At 41.1% G+C, this 18386-nt stretch overlaps 1 protein-coding gene across 1 annotated transcript; it reads right to left on the bottom strand.

Annotated features, from left to right (window-relative positions):
• Positions 1-1579: 1579 nt before the first annotated feature.
• On the bottom strand, positions 1580-12519 carry ccn1l2 (cellular communication network factor 1, like 2). The gene is made up of 5 exons (XM_041788023.1): positions 12244-12519; positions 11677-11890; positions 7257-7619; positions 6595-6794; positions 1580-4685 (listed from the first exon to the last, which is right to left on the bottom strand). The coding sequence occupies exons 1-5, from the start codon at positions 12310-12312 to the stop codon at positions 4383-4385; spliced, it is 1149 nt and encodes a 382-aa protein (XP_041643957.1). The 5' UTR covers positions 12313-12519; the 3' UTR covers positions 1580-4382.
• Positions 12520-18386: the final 5867 nt, after the last annotated feature.

Raw genomic sequence — 18386 nt, 5'->3', positions numbered from 1 at the left:
CACCAGCAGCTTCAAAAATCCACAGAAGATTTGAACCAACAACCTCATGATTTCAGAGCAGTTATCTATCCGACTGAGCTAACACACAGGCTGAAGCAAGATGCAGTTTCTCTTAGAATTCACATCTGGAGTAGAACATCTCTATGATCCATAATCTTTGCTGCTGGAGACCATTTTCATACATGAGTTGCACATCTTCATGAGTGATAATCTTTGCTGCTGAAGACCATTTTCACATCTTGAGTGTCACATCTCCATGGGTGATAATCTTTGCTGCTGAAGACCGTTTTCACATCTTGAGTGTCACATCTCCATGAGTGATAATCTTTGCTGCTGAAGACCGTTTTCACATCTTGAGTGTCACATCTCCATGAGTGATAATCTTTGCTGCTGAAGACCATTTTCATACATGAGTTGTGCACCTTGTTGCTGGCATGCAATGGTTGCTACGTATCCACTTTGGTGTAACACAAGCAACGGGTTGCGAGGTCCCATTATCACTGCTTGCAGCTTTAATTTACAGTTATTTTCTTTTATAGTTGTCCCATTATCTTACTTTTGAGCATCCTGATGTTTGTACACATCATGGCTTAGCCCTAAACTCTGACATAATTTTCCTAATTGTTTATACCAGTGTGCCCATCCACTTTGTTAATTTTATAAATAATAATGTTATTCTAAAAAATGAGATTTACATTTTTATAAAGGATATACTGTGATACAGAATAAAAATATAAAATTCATTTTTTGATGCTTTGATAAGAGAGGTAATTATTCAGGTTAAATATATTACATGGCAATCACAGATTAACTTTACAACAGACCATGATTTTCCTGACCTCCATGGGCCCCAGAAAGCTCTCCCCTTTATCCCCCCTATGGACCGCTTTGGTTGTGACTGCAGCAGCTGGGGGGTTAGAGCGTTCCTCCCTCCTCTAAGAGGCTACAGTGAGGAATGTAGTAGTCCAGCGTAATGTTTGTGTTCCATAGCCAGCCGGGGCATTGTGCAAGTCCACAAGGCAGCACAATCGCAGAGCTCTGCTTGAAAACGCCTGTGTAACTCTAATAACGGGGTGTGGGGTAAAGATGTCACTGTTATGCAAAGATGATGTTTTTCCCATCCTGACAGTGATGCCGTCTGAGAGTGGCAGTCTGCACTCAGACTCCTTTATGCTAATAATCCTGCAAATAGAAATGCCTGTGCCTTCAGTCAGTCTTCTTAAATTAAACAGTCTTCTTTAATTTACCATTTGGTTTGTTTACATTTGTGACTTTGACATGTGCAGGATGCTCTGTTTTTAAATTAGTTAAATCATAGAAATCAGTCTAGACTTTCTCTCAGGAGGTCATTAAGTGTCCTATAAAACCATCTATTTGTAGGGCTTTATAACCCCGTTTATAGCCAGCTAAATCAGGCTATAAATGTGTTTTCAACAGGTTGTCTGATCTTTATGTGTAAAATAAGATGGATTGTGAACACAGAAAGGAAACCTCCTATAATGACATGGGATTTTGATATGAAGTATTTGTAGAACAATTGGCACTCATTATAATCCAACGTAAACTTAAAAATCAGAAATTAAAGGTTTAAATGTTTTTATTTAATGTACAGGAGTTTACAGTTCAAACATCCATTGTACACATGCAATATCTCTTTTATATAAAGCATTATTTCATCCCTAAAAATAAAGAACCATATGTACACTTTGAGGGACACAAACACATGAAAAAAAATATAAATCACACCCCGAAAAATGAGGTGGTCTAAGAATTTACCACTCCACAACTAAGAGTGAAGTCTATTTACACATGATACTTGAATCCATGTACGTCAGGAGATTACTGAACTCTCTCTGAGGAAAGTCTCTCTTCAAACAGGCATACACACATTTTCAACAGTCAGTACAGGAAGGAAACATTTCATCACAAGACTGGTGCTAAAGAGCACACAATTATCAGTAAATCATTTGTCTTGCTCATCATTGATTTACGGTCTCCATTGTTCCATCACTTCTTATAAATGTTGTCATTTACTCGTCGAAAAAAACATCTCTGACCATGTTTGCACTTTGCATTCGTATCCATGCTTGGTTTTCAGATACCAGGTGGTGGTAATGCTGGGTGTGGATGCATCACATCCTGAAAATGATTTCAACCCCGTTAGCTCAGACTGCATTCAGAGAAGGTCTGAGATGTTGCCACTTGGACTTAGCCTCGCACACCAGATGGATTTGTTTCACACATCCATCTGGTAAACCACTCATAGACAGTGTTTGGCAAAGGGAAGAGCTATTGAAATAAACTGTGAGGGGGATTGGATGAACGTTCTGTCACATCTTTAGGGGCCAATCAGAGCAACAAAACACGTGACATAGCCGCTATCGAGGAGTAAACTCCATAGAGAACAACATAAGGCAAACCATGGCGATTTACATGACTTTTGTCATTTTTGAAAAGAAAACAACTTAGTGCTGTTCCTTGTTCTTCTTTTAATGAAGAAACGTCGTCAAGTTCTGATAAATATGGTGCTTTAGCAGCATCAACACTAATATCTTCCGCCATAATTGCACCGGCTTCTTGTTGCTGCTTGCTTCAAAACAACTTCGCCACGCCTGGAAGTACTGCCCCTCGTCGCTGATTGATCCTGTGACTTTCTAACCGGGCCCAAACGGTTCAGAAGCTTTGCAAGATGGATTCACCAGTGAGAAACATGGAAACGGGCAAATCCGTCTGCTTTGTAAGGTTAACCTGGACTGGTTTGGTAGTGAGGATGCTCATGCATACTGGTGTGCATGGAAGACCACACACTCCACTGACTTAATCGGCAGGGTCTGTCAGTAAGCAGAAAAGGTGTCTGCACGCCACACTGTTGCTCTAGTTGTCCCTGATACCTCTCAGAAGGCTTCTTGGGTGTACTGCTTCAAAACTGGTGCCATAGGAAAACCTTAATATGTACAGATTTTCAATAAAGTCCAAAATTGTTTCTACTTTTGCTTCAGTTTCCCCTATTACATCACTTCCCCTGTCTAACACATCTCACTCCAAATGCAGAAGAGGAGGCGGCGTTCACTCTCAAACATAGGTGGGCTTTACCATCAGGTAGAAGTAGACGATTGCCTGGGGCCCTGGACTTTTAGGGGCCCAGGGAAGACATAATTAACTTAAACCTCTTTCCAATACTGCTGTACTCTGGTCATTTGGAATGTAAGCGAATAACATGCTCCTTAAAAGCATGTAATACTGAGTAAACTTTGTCATGTTACAGACTCTCAGAAAGAAGAGAATCTCAAGATTCTTACTCAGTCCAGCACTAACAGCTCATACATACACTGAAACAGAAACTAGCATTTTAGTGTGGGGAAAACACAGGAACAAAATCAAACTCATGGTGTGTGCCTGCCTTCTCTGTCATATAGTAGTCTGAAAATTGGGGAAAAAAATCCTGGTATCAGATGAAGGTAAGGGTCCAACAAAAAAACTAGTGACTCTTGGCCTCGTTGAGTCCTTAAAGAATTCTAACATTTTGTTTTTCTTGCGTCTGACAGTGGCAGTCTATGCAAGAAAGTCCAACCCTCTCTGTCTGGTAGACCCTAAGAAGCAAAACAAGCGCACCCATAAGATCCTTCAATCTGCTTTGACTGAGTGTTGTTTCAGTAAAGCAGTCAAGGACTTTATTGTCTATCTGTAGGTTTACTTTGCATTATTGTTGCACACTTTTGGCTGGAATCAAGTGTATCTCTATCTCTTTTTCATCTTGGATTGAGGTGTCAGCATGTCTGAGAGGTGGAAGTGCCACTGCCACCAAAACAACTCCACTGACAGGTGAGTCTGTGAGACTGTACCTGAAACAGAAGCAGGGTTGCATCAATGCTTCACTCAATCTTAACAACCTGCTAAGAGGCATCAAAGTTGGTGCAAAGTGTGTGTAATTTTACCAAAATATTTTATCACATTTGCATAAGCGGTGGGCTTGTGATCTGTGATTTCGAGTCATTACTGGAGATATATTGTTAATGGAAAGATTCACTGAATGTACTTAAGTGCAGTCAAGGTGGTGTATGATTTCCTGGCATGGATGTTAATGCAAAATGTAAACACGGTCTCCATAATTGTTCTCTGTGGAGAGGATAAGAAGACATAAAAATAAATAAAAAAGATTCAGCGCTTTCTGCTAACAGCATGCGTTCCTCAGTGCTCCATGGTTCTGCAGAGGTAACGCACCTTGTGCTGGCAAACTGTGACATCGTCGTGGCAGGAAGCTTAAAGTGCAAGCGAACATATTGCCTGGTCGTGGAGCTCACCTGGCTGACAGACAGGTCAGGGGTGAGTTTAGGTGAGGGGGAAGGTGCAGAGTCTTAAAGAAAAGGCACAATAAGTCCTCCTCAGTCCCTGAAGATGTGGATGTCGTTGTGGAGGTTGACAGGCGGCACAGACCACAAGACGTGTGCATGGCAGCTCGTACTGCAGCTGCAGCGCTGGATCCACATAACATTTCTGTAGAAACTCTCTCTGTCTGAGCAGTAGAAGCGGAGCCTCACGGTGCGGCTGACAGAGGGTGTGCAGCAGCGTCCATCGGCGCAGACCCCACAGGTGCGAGGGCGGTAGCGTTGCGCAGTCCAGCAGTTGTCAAAGGTGATGCTGACCGGTTTCTCGGGGCGGATTGTTCTCTGGCACTTCTTCCCCCACTGCGTGACAAAAACAGAATCAACACCTTAAAATTAAATTGGAAACCTGATAAATTTTCATTAGAGAGCAATGACAAATGTATTTATAACTGAATACACCATGTCATGCAGAATGTACTCTATGTTGGTGATATAACAAATACAAAATGTTTGGACCAAGATGGGGACTCTGAATAGACAAGCCAAGTTCATGACAGCTTGGCACCTGTGTTTGACTAACAGTAACTTCCTATTTCATGGCGAGCCAGCAAATTTTCATTTGTATTTCTGTCAGTCATTGGGTGAGATTTATGCTGAAATTGTAGAAATGTAGGAAAAACCTTACCAATGTAAGGTATTCCCTACATTACTAAAATTTCAGCATAAAAACGACCAAATGACTGAGATAATTCGTATGAATATCCGATGGCTTGCCCCGTAATAGGAAGTTACTGTTATTAACTATCTTGAAAGAGCAGCAACCGACATTGATGCTGTCATACATTTGAAAACTAACTAATTTAAGGTCTTTCCTACATTACTACAATTTCAGCATAAGTCTAACCAAATGACTGAGACAGAGTCTAATGAAAATTTGATTGCTCGCCATGAAATAGGAAGTTACTGTATGAACGAGCAGCAGAGCCCTACATTGATGCTGTCATACATGTGAAAAACTAAGGTTTTCCTACATAACTACAATTTCAGCATAAAAATGACCTAATGACTGAGATAATTCTTGTGAAAATTTGATGGCTCGCCACGTAATAGGAAGTTGTCATTATTAACTGTCTTGAAAGAGCAGCACAACCCACACTGATGCTGTCATACATTCAAAAACTAACAAATGTAAGGTTTTTCCTACTACGATTCAGCAGGAATATAGCCAAATTTGAGATAAATTCTTTAATAAATTTGATGGCTCACCATGTAATGAGAAGTTACTGTAACTGTTAATAGGAACAAACAGGTACTTTCTCTCTTGATTGAGTGAAAACTAAGTTTTCACATGTATGACAGCATCAATGTAGGGTTCTGCTGCTCTGTCATGACAGTAAATACCTGTTAGTTCCTATTAACAGTTACAGTAACTTCTCATTACACGGCGAGCCATCAAATTTGAATACAAATTTATCTCAAATTTGGTTAGATTAATGCTGAATTGTAGTAATGTAGGAAAGACTTTAAATATTTTTAGTTTATCAAGTCTATGACTGCTGGGTTCTGCTGCTCTTTCAAGACAGTTAATAACAGTAACATCCTATTATGTGGCAAGCCATCAAATTTTCGCAAGAATTATCTCAGTCATTTGGTCGTTTTTATGCTGAAATTCTAGTAATGTAGAGAAAACCTTACATTAGTTAGTTTTAGCTAGTTTTCACATGTATAACAGCATCAATGTAGGGCTCTGCTGCTCTCTAAAGACAGTAGGTAACCTGTTACTTCCTATTAACAGTAACTTCCCATTTTATGGCGAGCCATCAAATTTTAACAAAAATTTATCTCAAATTTAGTTAGATTTATGCTGAAATTGTAATTTGTAGAAAAAAAACTTGCATTGGTTAGTTTTTACATGTATGACAGCATTAATGTGGGGCTCTGCTGCTCTTCAAAGATGCACGCAGACATCAGTGGTGTGTTACTAGATTCAGTGAATCCACTCAGCGCCAAAGTTTGCAGATGGAGATGTTTTACCTGTAGTCTTTCTGATAAATGAATTAGTATATACCTGAGTTAGTATATTATAGAGCTATTATGATTTAGAGGTTGTTTGTGATTGTGTTGTTCTTATGCTGATATGAAGAAAGGCCTATTAGTGAGTGTGCACGGCTGCTTTAACCACGTCTTTCTCTGGCTGTAGTATTTTAGAAGTTGTGGGCTGAAAATTTCAAGAACACCTGATTGAACATGCGGTTAATTTTTAGCATACCTTAGCTAGAAGAAACATCGGCTCGCATTGCCGGATCTGGCACAGTCGTGTCTCTCTGACCAGCTGACAGTCCGGGTTGTCGTTGGTCATCCGACTGGAGATTCCCATCCCACATGTGGTGGAGCACTGAGTCCACTCGGTGGTCTTAGGGGAACAGCTGGACTCCAGAAACACCTTTGACATCGGGAACATCTCCGTCTCTGTAAGAGGGATGAAGAAGATGGTTTGAATTTACACCCACCATCAGGTGTTATAAGGAATGTGTAAAATGATTATTCAGGGGTACTCTTTGTTGTACACTGTGGATTTAAAGAAGCTTGTGGGATTGTACATTTGTACATTTAAATAAATATGGTCAGTTGAATCTTCCTTAGTTTTATCACCGTGGAAACTGGAGGACAGCAGTGATAGTGCTTCTAAATTGGCTTTATTTACAACACTATAGGTTGCTTCTTGCTTACAGCTAGCAGATTTGCCCCCTGCTGGTCAAAAAGAAAATACAATTTTTGGCACCTTGTTGTTTGTATGTTTCAGACAACCAAGGCTGCATCCACTTTTATTTACAGCCTCTGGTTTGGCTCTTCTCCTAGATGAAAAACCTTCTTCAGATCGTCTTTGGTGTTGTCTGTGGTCATCCTGAAAAACACAGCTCTGATGTTTACCTCGGAACGTGGCCCCTCCAGTGGCAGCTGGGTGTCGGGGATGTGGCTGGGCCTCCAGCAGGGTACTAATGTGGTTGGGGAGGGGCCGTCCGTCTGGCTGGGAGGTGTCTGTCAGCTCGTCTGGTTCCTCACTGATGTGGTTGTTGTCGTCACACACCCACTCCTCACAGCAGCCGCCCTCGGGCCTCGCCAGCCTAGGCCGAGAGCAGCGCCAGTCTGGGAGGGGGACTTGTTCAGGGCAGAGGGACATGCAACCCACTACTTGGTTCATGCAGGTGCAATGGTATTGGCAGTCAGGCTGGAAGTCTTCACCGTGCTGGTACATCCGTCCATCAAGCATGCAGGGCAGTCCCTGAGCCTCGGCTGTCAACACACAAGACGGGAAATGGACAGTGAGGAACGACCTTTGAACTTTAAACATGGACGAACCCGGTTTGTACACAGGGGCATCAGACTAGAACAGAAATTATTTCCTTTTTCTGAATAGCTTTATGAATGATTTCAAACAACACCACTGGTTTTTGTGAAAGATCTGAAGATCTGCCATTACTGTGGTGACATCTCACTGTCACATTAGTCAACTTGAATCAAAGCCAACCAAAGAGGAAGTGAAAATTGTGCTTCTTTTTACTTTCTGTGCTACTTATTTCTATGTTGATATAAAGATCATCAGGAACTTTGAAAAAAAAAAAAAAGAAAATCAACTACACAAGCCTTTACTTCAGGGAGAGTCCTCCTGTACATGAGCTTTACACAGACCTACTGACCAGACCACACAGACAACTGAGATATTCTTCATAAGACGATCAAGAAAAGTATCACTATTACGAGTGGATAAGAGCGATCCATTAAGGTAGGCTACTTCGCCTGAATGTGGCCAGCTCTGCCTCTTTCACAGTCACCTGCTTTAGGAAACACTGCACTAGAATCCCTTAAACAGAACCAGTGTGAAGATCTCAAAAAGCAACACATCATGGCGCCATCGAAAGAAATTCAAGAACAGATGGGAAACAAGGTCACTGACATCAGACCTAAAAGTTTTTCATGATGAGGAAGATGTTTTTGCTCTTCTGCCAGCCTGCTTTAGCATGAGTTTGTGAGTTACAGAGGAAAGGGTTAGCTATTGTGTGAGTGATTGTATACAATTGCTGCTAGTAGAGTGATTAGCTCAGACTTAGCCACAGCAGCAGTTTGTCAGAATTGGACAACATTTCTTTATCAAAACAAGTACAGGGGGCAACACTGAAAGCTTTCCATGACAGAAAAGGTATTCTCGCTCTAATCTCTGTCTGCTTCAGCATGGGTTTGCGATCGTTACAGGTGGGGTCTGCTGGTGTATCCCACGGCTGTTGCCGCTGTAGCCGTTAGCTTGGATGTAGCTGTAGGAAAGCGGCAGTTAAATCGAAATTTGACCACAATAATTTTTTAAAACAAGAGCAAAGAGAAAATGTTTTTGCACTATCCCTACCCAGCCTTGGCATTAATTTTATTCACCGGGAAGCTCCGCCATCAACAAACTAAGGCAGCAGCAGCCTGTCAGCAAAATTCATGCAATGAATATATGAAAAAGTTGATCTGGCGTGGCTGGTTAGTTTTTTACTGCTGCTAGGGCACTGATCATCAACTGGCGGCCCGGGGGCCATATCAGGCCCCTCAAAGCTTCCTGTCCGGCCCCCGAAAGATCATCAAATAAAAAAAGGAGGAAAAGAAAATTCTCAGGTTTTAGTAGTATGCTTTGGCTTTAAATGTCTGCTACTGTTAAATATTTAAATAGTGTGAGAATGACTTAACATTTGATCTGTTTTACAGAAATTTATAATTAGTAGATATTTAAAATAGGGTTAAGGTTGGCAGAAGTGCTGCAAAAATGACCAGATAAAGTTGTGAAAAGAGGTTAAAATGTGGGAAAAATTGGTTAAAGAGGGAAAAGGGGCAAAAAGCATCATAAATTGGTTACAAATGACAAAAAATAGTTTTAAAAAATAAAGAAATGGGTTAAAGAATGGCCAAAATTGGTTAAGAAAGCAAAAAGGGGTAAAAAGTATCAAAAATTGGTTAAAGTGGCAAAAAAAAAAAAAAACAGCAAAAATAGCCAGGAAAATTAGTAAAAACGTATGCAAGATTGGCACATAAGGGAAATTATAGGCAGGAAAGTTGCAAAAAGGATTGAAAAGTGGAAAAAAAATGGTTAAAAGTTGCAACTATTGTTGAAAAAATGTAATGGAAAGAGGTTAAAAACTAACAAAAATAGAAGAAAAGTGGAAAAAATGGATAAGAGTGGCACAAAGGGGATAAAAAAATGCAGGAAAAGTAGTTCAAAGGGGTTAAAAATGGCAAAAATTGGGTTAAAGATGCACAATAGGGGTTAAAATGAGTAAATAGTAGTACTAAATCACAATTATGGAGGTCCCATTCCCTGGGATTTTCAGGGGCCCAGCCAGTTCTGTTGTCAGGCCTGTCTCTTTGTAGCCTGCTAAATTATAGATAATAGGGATAGATCTCACTGGTAATGTCTAAAAACGTCCTGCATTTTGAAAGAAAATACAAGTACTACTACAGTAATATGTCAACCAGACCAAAATTTTTATTTAATTTTTGTGTATTTGAAAGTCCAGCCCCCGGAGTTTCTGTCGAGACTAAATCTGGCCCTCGTGCACATGTACTTGATGAACCCTGCACTAGGGCTTTATGTTTAAAACTTTAAGGATCCTCCAATTCTCAACCCACAGACATAAGGGACAGCCCATTTACACACCCCAACAAAAAAGTCAATCTTCCAGAACACACAATTCAGTCAGGCATTTCAATAGGCATTCCAGATAGTTGCAGACACCCATATGCTAGGCTTTAGCCTAGTCTTGTTTAATTACGATATCGATTCATATAATCCACGGTTTCCTGATGGCTCCTTGCACAACCAGTCAGCTTAGGTCACTCAGTTTGACCCTTGAATTGCACTCGTCTCCAAAAGCCTTTAGACTCAGATTCCAGGTTTGACTCTTATGCTTTTTTTTTTTTTTTTTTTTTTTTTTGATATCTGGTGTGCTAGCCTGACATGCCAGATGGATTTTGTGTCACACATCCATCTGGAAAACCTTCCATAGACAGCATTTGGGAAAGTGCAGAGCCTTTGAAAAAAACTCGGAGGCTGAGTGGATGAATAGTCTGTCCATCTCATCTTTACGGGCCAATCAGAGCAACAACACACATGACATCGTAGCCTCTAACCGAGGTGCACAGCTACCAAAGAGTAAACTCCATAGAGAACTGCATAACATAAACCATGGCGACTGTAGACATGTTAGTACACGACTTTTGTCGTTTTTTAAAAGAAAACAACTCAATGCTGTTATTTGTTTTTCTTTTAACCAAGAAATGTCATCAGGTTCTGATGAAACTGGCGCTTTAGCAGCATCCACACTAATGTCTTCCACCATTATTGCACCGGTTTCTTGTTGTTGCTTGCTTATGTCACGACTCTGCTGCGCCTGAAAGTACTGCCCCCCGTTGCTGATTGGTCCTGTGGCTTTCTGACTGGGCCCAAACGGTTCAGACAGGAGCTTTGCAAGATGGATTTGCCAGAGAGAAACACAGAAACAGGTGAATCCATCTGCTTTGCAAGGTTACTGGTGTGCATTATTAATACAAACTGGATATGCATTTGCAAGATGTGCCACATGGATGTAAACATAATGTCAATACTAGTTTGGGGGGTGCAGATGGCCTCGTGGTTAGGTTGCACTCCATGTATGCAGATGGCACGGGTTCAAGTCTGACCTATGGCCCCTTTCCCATATGTGTCTTGCTCACTTTTTCATCCCTGTTTCCAGTTCTATCCACTATCATCCTCTATCAATGAAGGCATAAAAAGCCAAAACATAGACTTAAAAATCTACTGGTCTGAGGTCATCTTTTAAAGAGCATATCTTGATTTTTATTATTGATTAATGTGTCTAGTTAGAACGCTCATTGTACTATTTCCAACTTTTGTTCTCAAAGAATCTATTTACCGTTGAAGCACAAGAGGTTTGTAACTGAAGCATCCCTACATGAATCAATATTGAATCAAATCAGACTGGGACCTTCGGAATCCAATCAATGCAGGCAATCAACCCTGTATTTTTGTGGTAAAACTGAAATGCAGGTTTGTCCTGTACTTACTGGCTTTTTACATGGCTAAAAAGACGATCCAAGATGATACCCAGACATAGGTGACATAGGAGTATTTGAAGAACATTCAAATACTCAAATTAAACCCAGGAGCTTTTTGTTAAATATCTCCAGACAAAATAAAACATCATTTTTTGTCTGTTATAGAAGAAAGTATAAACATATCACTAAGGATAGACATAATGAACCTTTTTGGACTAAAATAAAACATCATCTGCTCAGTGACATACCACCGTTCTCACAGCCTCACCTCGACACAGTCCCCTCTCTGGGTCTCCTCCAGCCCCCAGGTGGCAGCGTAGCCCCTTGATGTGGTCGCAGGGTTCGGTGGCGCTGCAGTCCTCATTGAACTGCCTCGCACAAACTTTACAGCAGCCGCAGTGGTCCGTCACCCAGCTGACGCCCGGCGGGCACATCTGGGGAGAGGGGGCGCAGGAGCACTCAGCGGGGCACTGTCCCTCCACCTGAGGAGTGGGGCCAACAGTCATACAGTGGGTGTCAATTTATTCGGTAACAATAATGCTTTGCCATTGCTTCAGATTCAGTATCAATTATGACTCTAGCTTCCCATTTCCAGTAATATGCACTTGTATTTTTCACTTATTCATTTTCATTTATTGCTTGTTCAAAGTGTTTAAAATGGTAAAGTGATAAAAAAAAAGTTTTAGTCTGATAAATGCATATGATGCTGCTGTTGTAAAATCAGTGTTTATATCAATATCTATTTCAGTCAAAGCAGATGTCATTATGATTTTTGCCATGATCAAGCAGCCCTTATGAAATTGCACAAAGGAAACTGAGAAGAAAAAGAACTCACCATGACTGCAGCGCTGCAGAGCACAAACAGAGAGGAAATGATCTGCTGCAGAGTAACAGGGCTAAGCATCCTGATCACAGCAGAATATCTTCTTAACGATTTCCACTTTTTGTTAAAGGAATATAAATTAGGAATCCAGGGTCCAGAGAGGAGGTGTCTTGTTTTTCCAGCTCCAGGATAAAAACGTATCCACAGTCAGTGTGCGTGCACCGTGCAGAGGTACACCCGTCTGCTCTCATACAGTCCTGGTGTCAGCACAGGTCACTAACAGCTCAGCTCCACTTCACAGAGAGGTTTCCCCCTGTAGAGGCTCTTACTTATAGACACACGTTGCCCCGCCTCAGCTGTGGAATCATCCACTCTCCTCTCAAGGCAGCTGGAGGGTGTCCAGAGGAGGGAGGAAGGGGGGCTGTTTGTTGGTGTCAAATGGGACAAAGACGTGATTGAAAGCAGGGTCCAACTGGCTGGGAGTTTGACTCCGTCCGAGGCCACCCTGTCTATATGAACCACTCAGGGCGTTTTCACATCAGGCATGATTGTTTTCTACCAAGACCGGCACAGTTGCTCCCTCCTTCTTTCTCCCATGCTGGTCTGCTTTCACATTAGTAGCATCGCTCCATTCCTGAGCACATTTGAGTCTGTTTCAAAGCCTGATACAGTAGGTGGTTTTCATGTAGTTGGGTTTAAAATCTGCCAAAAGAAGAAAGCAGATGAAAACACTATGGCAATCACAAGATAGACATTTGCTCACGCTTTGTGTGGACAACAAAGTCCATCCTGATGGCTACTTAAGATGATTTTAAGATTTTTGAGTCAACACCAACTCTTTTCCTACTTCAGTGCCTACTGTTCTGCTCAGAGGATCACATACATATGTGCTGCATGAATGCTTTGGTTTTGGAAGGTATGCACAACACTATTGACATATCTGTTTTGACAAATAGGGGCTTTGAAAGGGTCTATCCCAGCTACAGGGGTACACCCTCGACTTGTTGCCAGTCAATCACAGGGCTGACAGGTAGACACAGACGAGCAGGCACGCTCACACTCACACCTACCGCCAATTTAGAGTCACCAGTTAATGTAATGAGCATGTCTTTGGAGGTGGGAGGAAGCCGGGGAGAGCCCACACATGCACAGGGAGAACATGCAAACTCTGCAGAGAAAGGCTCTGACTGGGAAGCGAACCAGGAACCCTCTTACTGTGAGGCAACAGTGCTAACCCCTGCACTGCTGTGTTGCCCCAGATATGAACATTTTCTGCTGACATTAACAACCCATATATTTGCTTAAATATTAGCCTATATTAACTATTACTAGTGTTGGCAGTAGCACTAAATTTGCCCTCGCACCTTTGCACAACTCCCGGTTTTCACTGCTTCAAAAACAGCTATCAAATACAAAAAAAGTCAAAACTTTCCGACCTGTCATGTCCATTACAGCAGAGGTTCCAAACAATTTTCCTTGGAGCCCCCCTAATCATTTCAAAGACAAACTGAGTCCCAACAGACCTATGCTTAAGTCTTTTTGTTTTTGTTCATTTTTAACCTTTAACCCTTTACCTAATGACCCAGTGCAGGCGCTGTGTTTTATATGTCTGGAGTATTATTACTGTAACTCTGTCAAAGTTTGTCCGATCAGAAAAATTCCAACGGTGTTGGGAAGCTGAGAATTGTGGGCATGCGCACATATATGGCTCATTACAGTACTTGCAAACATATGATGTGGGCATTCATAGCAAAACGCCATAGCAAAACACCAAAAGTATTGCAAGACCGCTACATGGATTCTCAACACTGTAACTCCTTGAAAATTTGCTCAAACTAAAAAATTCCAACGCTGACAGAGAGCTGAGAATCTGTGCTTTCCGGAAATATATGATGTGTGATATATATATTACAGTAATGTCGACTGCACTGCGAAAATGGCAGCTTTTGCAGAAGACGAGTGAGAAAAGGAGAGTCAAGGAAGAGAGTAAAAGGAGAGCGAGCGAAAGTGGTGTTTTGTTTTCAAAAAATAGCGTTAGACAGTGGTATTTGTGCCTGTCTGTCACGTGCAATAACAATATATTACTTGAGAATGTTGAGAATACATTTTTCCACCTTTATTTGCACTAATTGTCGCCTATGTATATAGTTATCTTTTGCACTGTGTTTTGCACACCCTGAGTCCTAGACTCAAAAAATAGTATAGGTTCACATTCAAATGTCAAATCAAAACTTCATGAGCAATAACAATATTTCATCTCATAAAAGCCATGAAAAACAAATCTGTTTTTATGTTGTTCTTCTTTTAAACTGCTGACAATTCCATATAATGTGCAATAATTATTAACCAGATGTTGAAAAGTCAAGTTCAAGTACTCCTGGGAAAAGGGACCAAAGCTCTCAGACTTAGGGCATTTCCTGACTATTTTACAGCCATAATAACAAAATATGTCCAAATCACTATTTATACTCAGTAGGTAAAGGGTTATAATACTTTTAAGGCCTGAGGATTTAGTTCTGAAATAAATTATCTACCTGCATCAATATCAATATTTGATCAAATTATTTGCAAATATTAACATATCAGCAAAAATCCAGTGTTGTCCATCCCAACCCCTCACTGTAAGTACCCAGTACTCAGGCCTGGCTGTGCACACCCTTCCACATGGTGAATGTCCACATAAATCCAACCTGAGACCACATCATCAAGCAGACTCGTCCCTGGCCTGAGTACTGTATACTTGCATTACCGGTGACCAAATGGAATCAAACTTTTGGGTCAGTGGTACTCAGATCTGGGCCCAGACCCCTAATGTGATACAACCTTAAATCTTTAGGCCAAAGGTCACTGCATACTGAATGTCTCCCTCTCTCTTTTTTTAAAGCATATTTCAGATCTGTAATCCAATCATTAAAATAAGAAAACATTTTATGAACAGAAACTCTGCACACCAGGTCAATGCATTTATTTTTCTCTTACTGCCCAAAAAAAAAATCTTACTGCCATAATTGGCAGTGTGTCTGTCCATCTGTGTCGATTTGCATGCCACACCATAGCTACAACTATCCTTGACACCTTTAAGAAGACTGCTTGGGCTTACTGATTCAAAACTGGGGCCATAAAAACATTATTAATATGTACAAATATTCTATAAAATCCTAAAATGCTGCACCGAATCATCACTCGGGGACTTCTGCTGCATTCCATTTGCCCTGGGAATGACAGCACACCCGAGGTGAATGCATCCCTTTCTGAAAGCCCTGTCAGAGTTGACAAAAAACTCCATATGAAAGCAAAGTGGCCTTTCATATCTTTTACACTGAGGAGGAGTCTTCAGTTTAGCCACAGTGATGGTGGTCCTTCTGGAACTTTGTCCCATCTTCACACAGGATCTCTAGAGCTCAGTTAGAGTGACCACTGGGTTCTTGGTCACCTTTCTTACTGAGGCCCTTCTCCTATCACTCAGTTTGGCAAGGCAACCAGCTCTTGAAGGAGTCCTGGTTGTGCCAAATGTCTTCCATTTAAGAACCATGGAGGTCACTGTGCTCTTGGGAAGTTTTAGCAGCAGAATTTTGTTTGTAACCCTCTCCAGATTAGTGCCTGTCAACGTCTCTGAGCTCTGCATGCAGTTCCTTTGACTTCATGGCTTGGTTTTTGCTCTGATATGCATTGTCACCTGTGAGGCCTTCTATAGAGAGGTGTGTGCCTTTCAAAATCATGACCAATCAGTTTAATTCACCACCAATCAAGGTGTAGAAACATCTCAGCAATGATCCAGAGAAATGGGAGGAACCTGAGCTAAATTTCCCTCTTTTCACTTTGTCATGACAGAGTGTAGATTAATGAGAATAAAAATGTTTATTTCGACCGTAGCACAAAGCTGCAACATAAGAAGACTGAAAATAGTTGAGGGGGAGTGAAGACTTTCTGAATGCACTGTATGTGTAAAGTTAGAAGAAAATCACTCTAAGTGCAGACAATACAAAAAAATACCTCCTTAAATCAAAGTCAAACCTTTGATTTAAAAACAAAACACCCAGGCAACTAAACTGTGATTTATGAATCACACTGAAGGAGTTATTGAAGCCAGGAAATCTGTGAGAAACATCAGACAATGGTGGGACAGGTGTAATGGAAACTCAGAGAAGGGAATCCCACTCTGTGGGAGGGAAATGGTGATGTGGAGAAAACCCCTGTGAACGACTCCTCCACCGGCTCGGGTCTGCGCCACTGTGTGCTCCGCTGTGCTCAGGACATCCTGTGTTCCCTCCATCTTTTTCCTAACAGGCCTCTTTCCAGGAAGCACAGGCCCGTCCTCAGGTTCCCATGATTGGTAGGAAAAACTCTGCATTCCCATTGTCATCCAAGGGCAGACAGAAAGTGTTTTGTTGGAGAGCAGGAAAGTCCTCGCATTAAGCTTTGGCACAGCTGTTACAAAACAAGGGAAATGTAATTTAGTGGGTTTGATAACACTTTTTAGAAGGGCTCTCTGTTCTATGAAATCAACATGATGAATATAAAACACTGTGGACACAACAAACAAAAGTATCACATAATAGAATTATGTAAGATTAAAGCTGTGCTAATAACAGCAGATGTGAGCAGCCCTAGATTTACAGGATTTTAGTTAGACCTAATGCCTGACATAAAGCATCTCAGTGTGAAGCACTCAGTGTCTTTCCTGTCTTCCTACCTGTAGCAGCTATCATTCTTACACCTAGTGGTTACATTGTTAAATGCACAGAGTGAAAATTCTACCACCAGGGGGGCTCTTAATAGAAACAGTTCAAGATAGGCTAGAAATGCCCTGCTCAGCTGTGGCAACTTAGCTGGTTATTTCTTGTTTGTATTCAGTCCTATAAAACAGTGGTTCTCAACCTTTTCAGCCCGCGACCCCAAAAATAAAGGCGACAGAAACCGGGGACCCCCACTGTACCTGGAGGTGGCTGAACACAGCCATGCACATGCAAGAATAGTTCAGAAAAAGCTGTCCATAAGGGGGGGTCTCTGGGACCCAGCCAAACTGGGGGCCCATGGAGGTTAGCGACAGTCCATTGTGAAATTAAGCTGTGAAAACCATATTTTATATGACCTGTATAATAACCACTCTTATCAAAGAAACAAATATCTTTATTTAATCATTTGGGTAGCAAATAGCTGTCTTTAAATGAAAAAAACATAATTAAAATGGCTCAAATTGGTTAAAGTGGCAAAAATGGGCTCAAAAGTGGTAAGAGGGGATTAAAAAGTGGCCGAAATGGCTTTTATGTGCAAAAAGGGTTGTAAAAAGTGATTGATAGAAGCAATATTAATTTAATAGAGGCAACAATAGGCAGAGAGTGGCAAGAATTGGTTTAGAGGTGGCAAAAACAGCAAAGAAAAAAGTGATGGAAAGGGTTTAAAATGGACAAAAAAGGGGTTTCTGTGGCAAAAATGTTATAAAATTATTAAAAATGGTGTTAGAAGAGTATGAAAAAGTGTTTGCATTTGGTGAAATTTGGTAAAGTGGCAACAGTGTAATTTTTTTTTTAATTCTTTTTTTTTTTAAGGCATCAGAGTGTCTCACAACCCTCATAGGGGTCCAGAGCCCAAGGTTGAGAACCACTGCTCTAAAATCTGTCCCCCATGTGATGTATTTACAAAACAGTTAACAATCATTTGGTTGTTTTGGTAAATTTCAAATAATGAGAGAGAATAAGCAACAATGGCCTTCCTGTTAAATGCTTTGAGCTTGTCACAAAGCATTCTGGGATAGCTCACAGCCATAACCAGGAAGGGAACTTTAAAAAAAAAAAATGTAACAGACGCCAATGACTTTAAAAACCATCATTGTTGATATTGACCTGACAGGCCAGTTTCATATGTCTACTGCATGGATATATTCCATATCTATCTGGGAAAGCTCCCATAGAAAACGTTTGGGAAGGACGTTTGTCCGTCACGTTGAAGAAGGGCCAATCAGAGCAACATGACAAAATAAGGTTGTGCCAATGTGCTTCTCCTGAGCAGACAGGCAACTGCAGCCACAGTTATGAATGGTGGAGCTCTTTCATGAATAAGTTTGTGCCAAGACCTGTCGAAAGATGTGCAAAAACATCTTCTCTGCCAAGACCAGCTTTCAGTGTGACTCTTAGTTCTTGCTTCAAAGGAAAATG

The sequence above is a fragment of the Cheilinus undulatus genome, linkage group 5 (genome assembly GCF_018320785.1).
Source record: "Cheilinus undulatus linkage group 5, ASM1832078v1, whole genome shotgun sequence".
Classification (NCBI taxonomy): Eukaryota; Metazoa; Chordata; class Actinopteri; order Labriformes; family Labridae; genus Cheilinus; species Cheilinus undulatus.
This window is presented reverse-complemented; position numbering and strand designations above follow the sequence as displayed.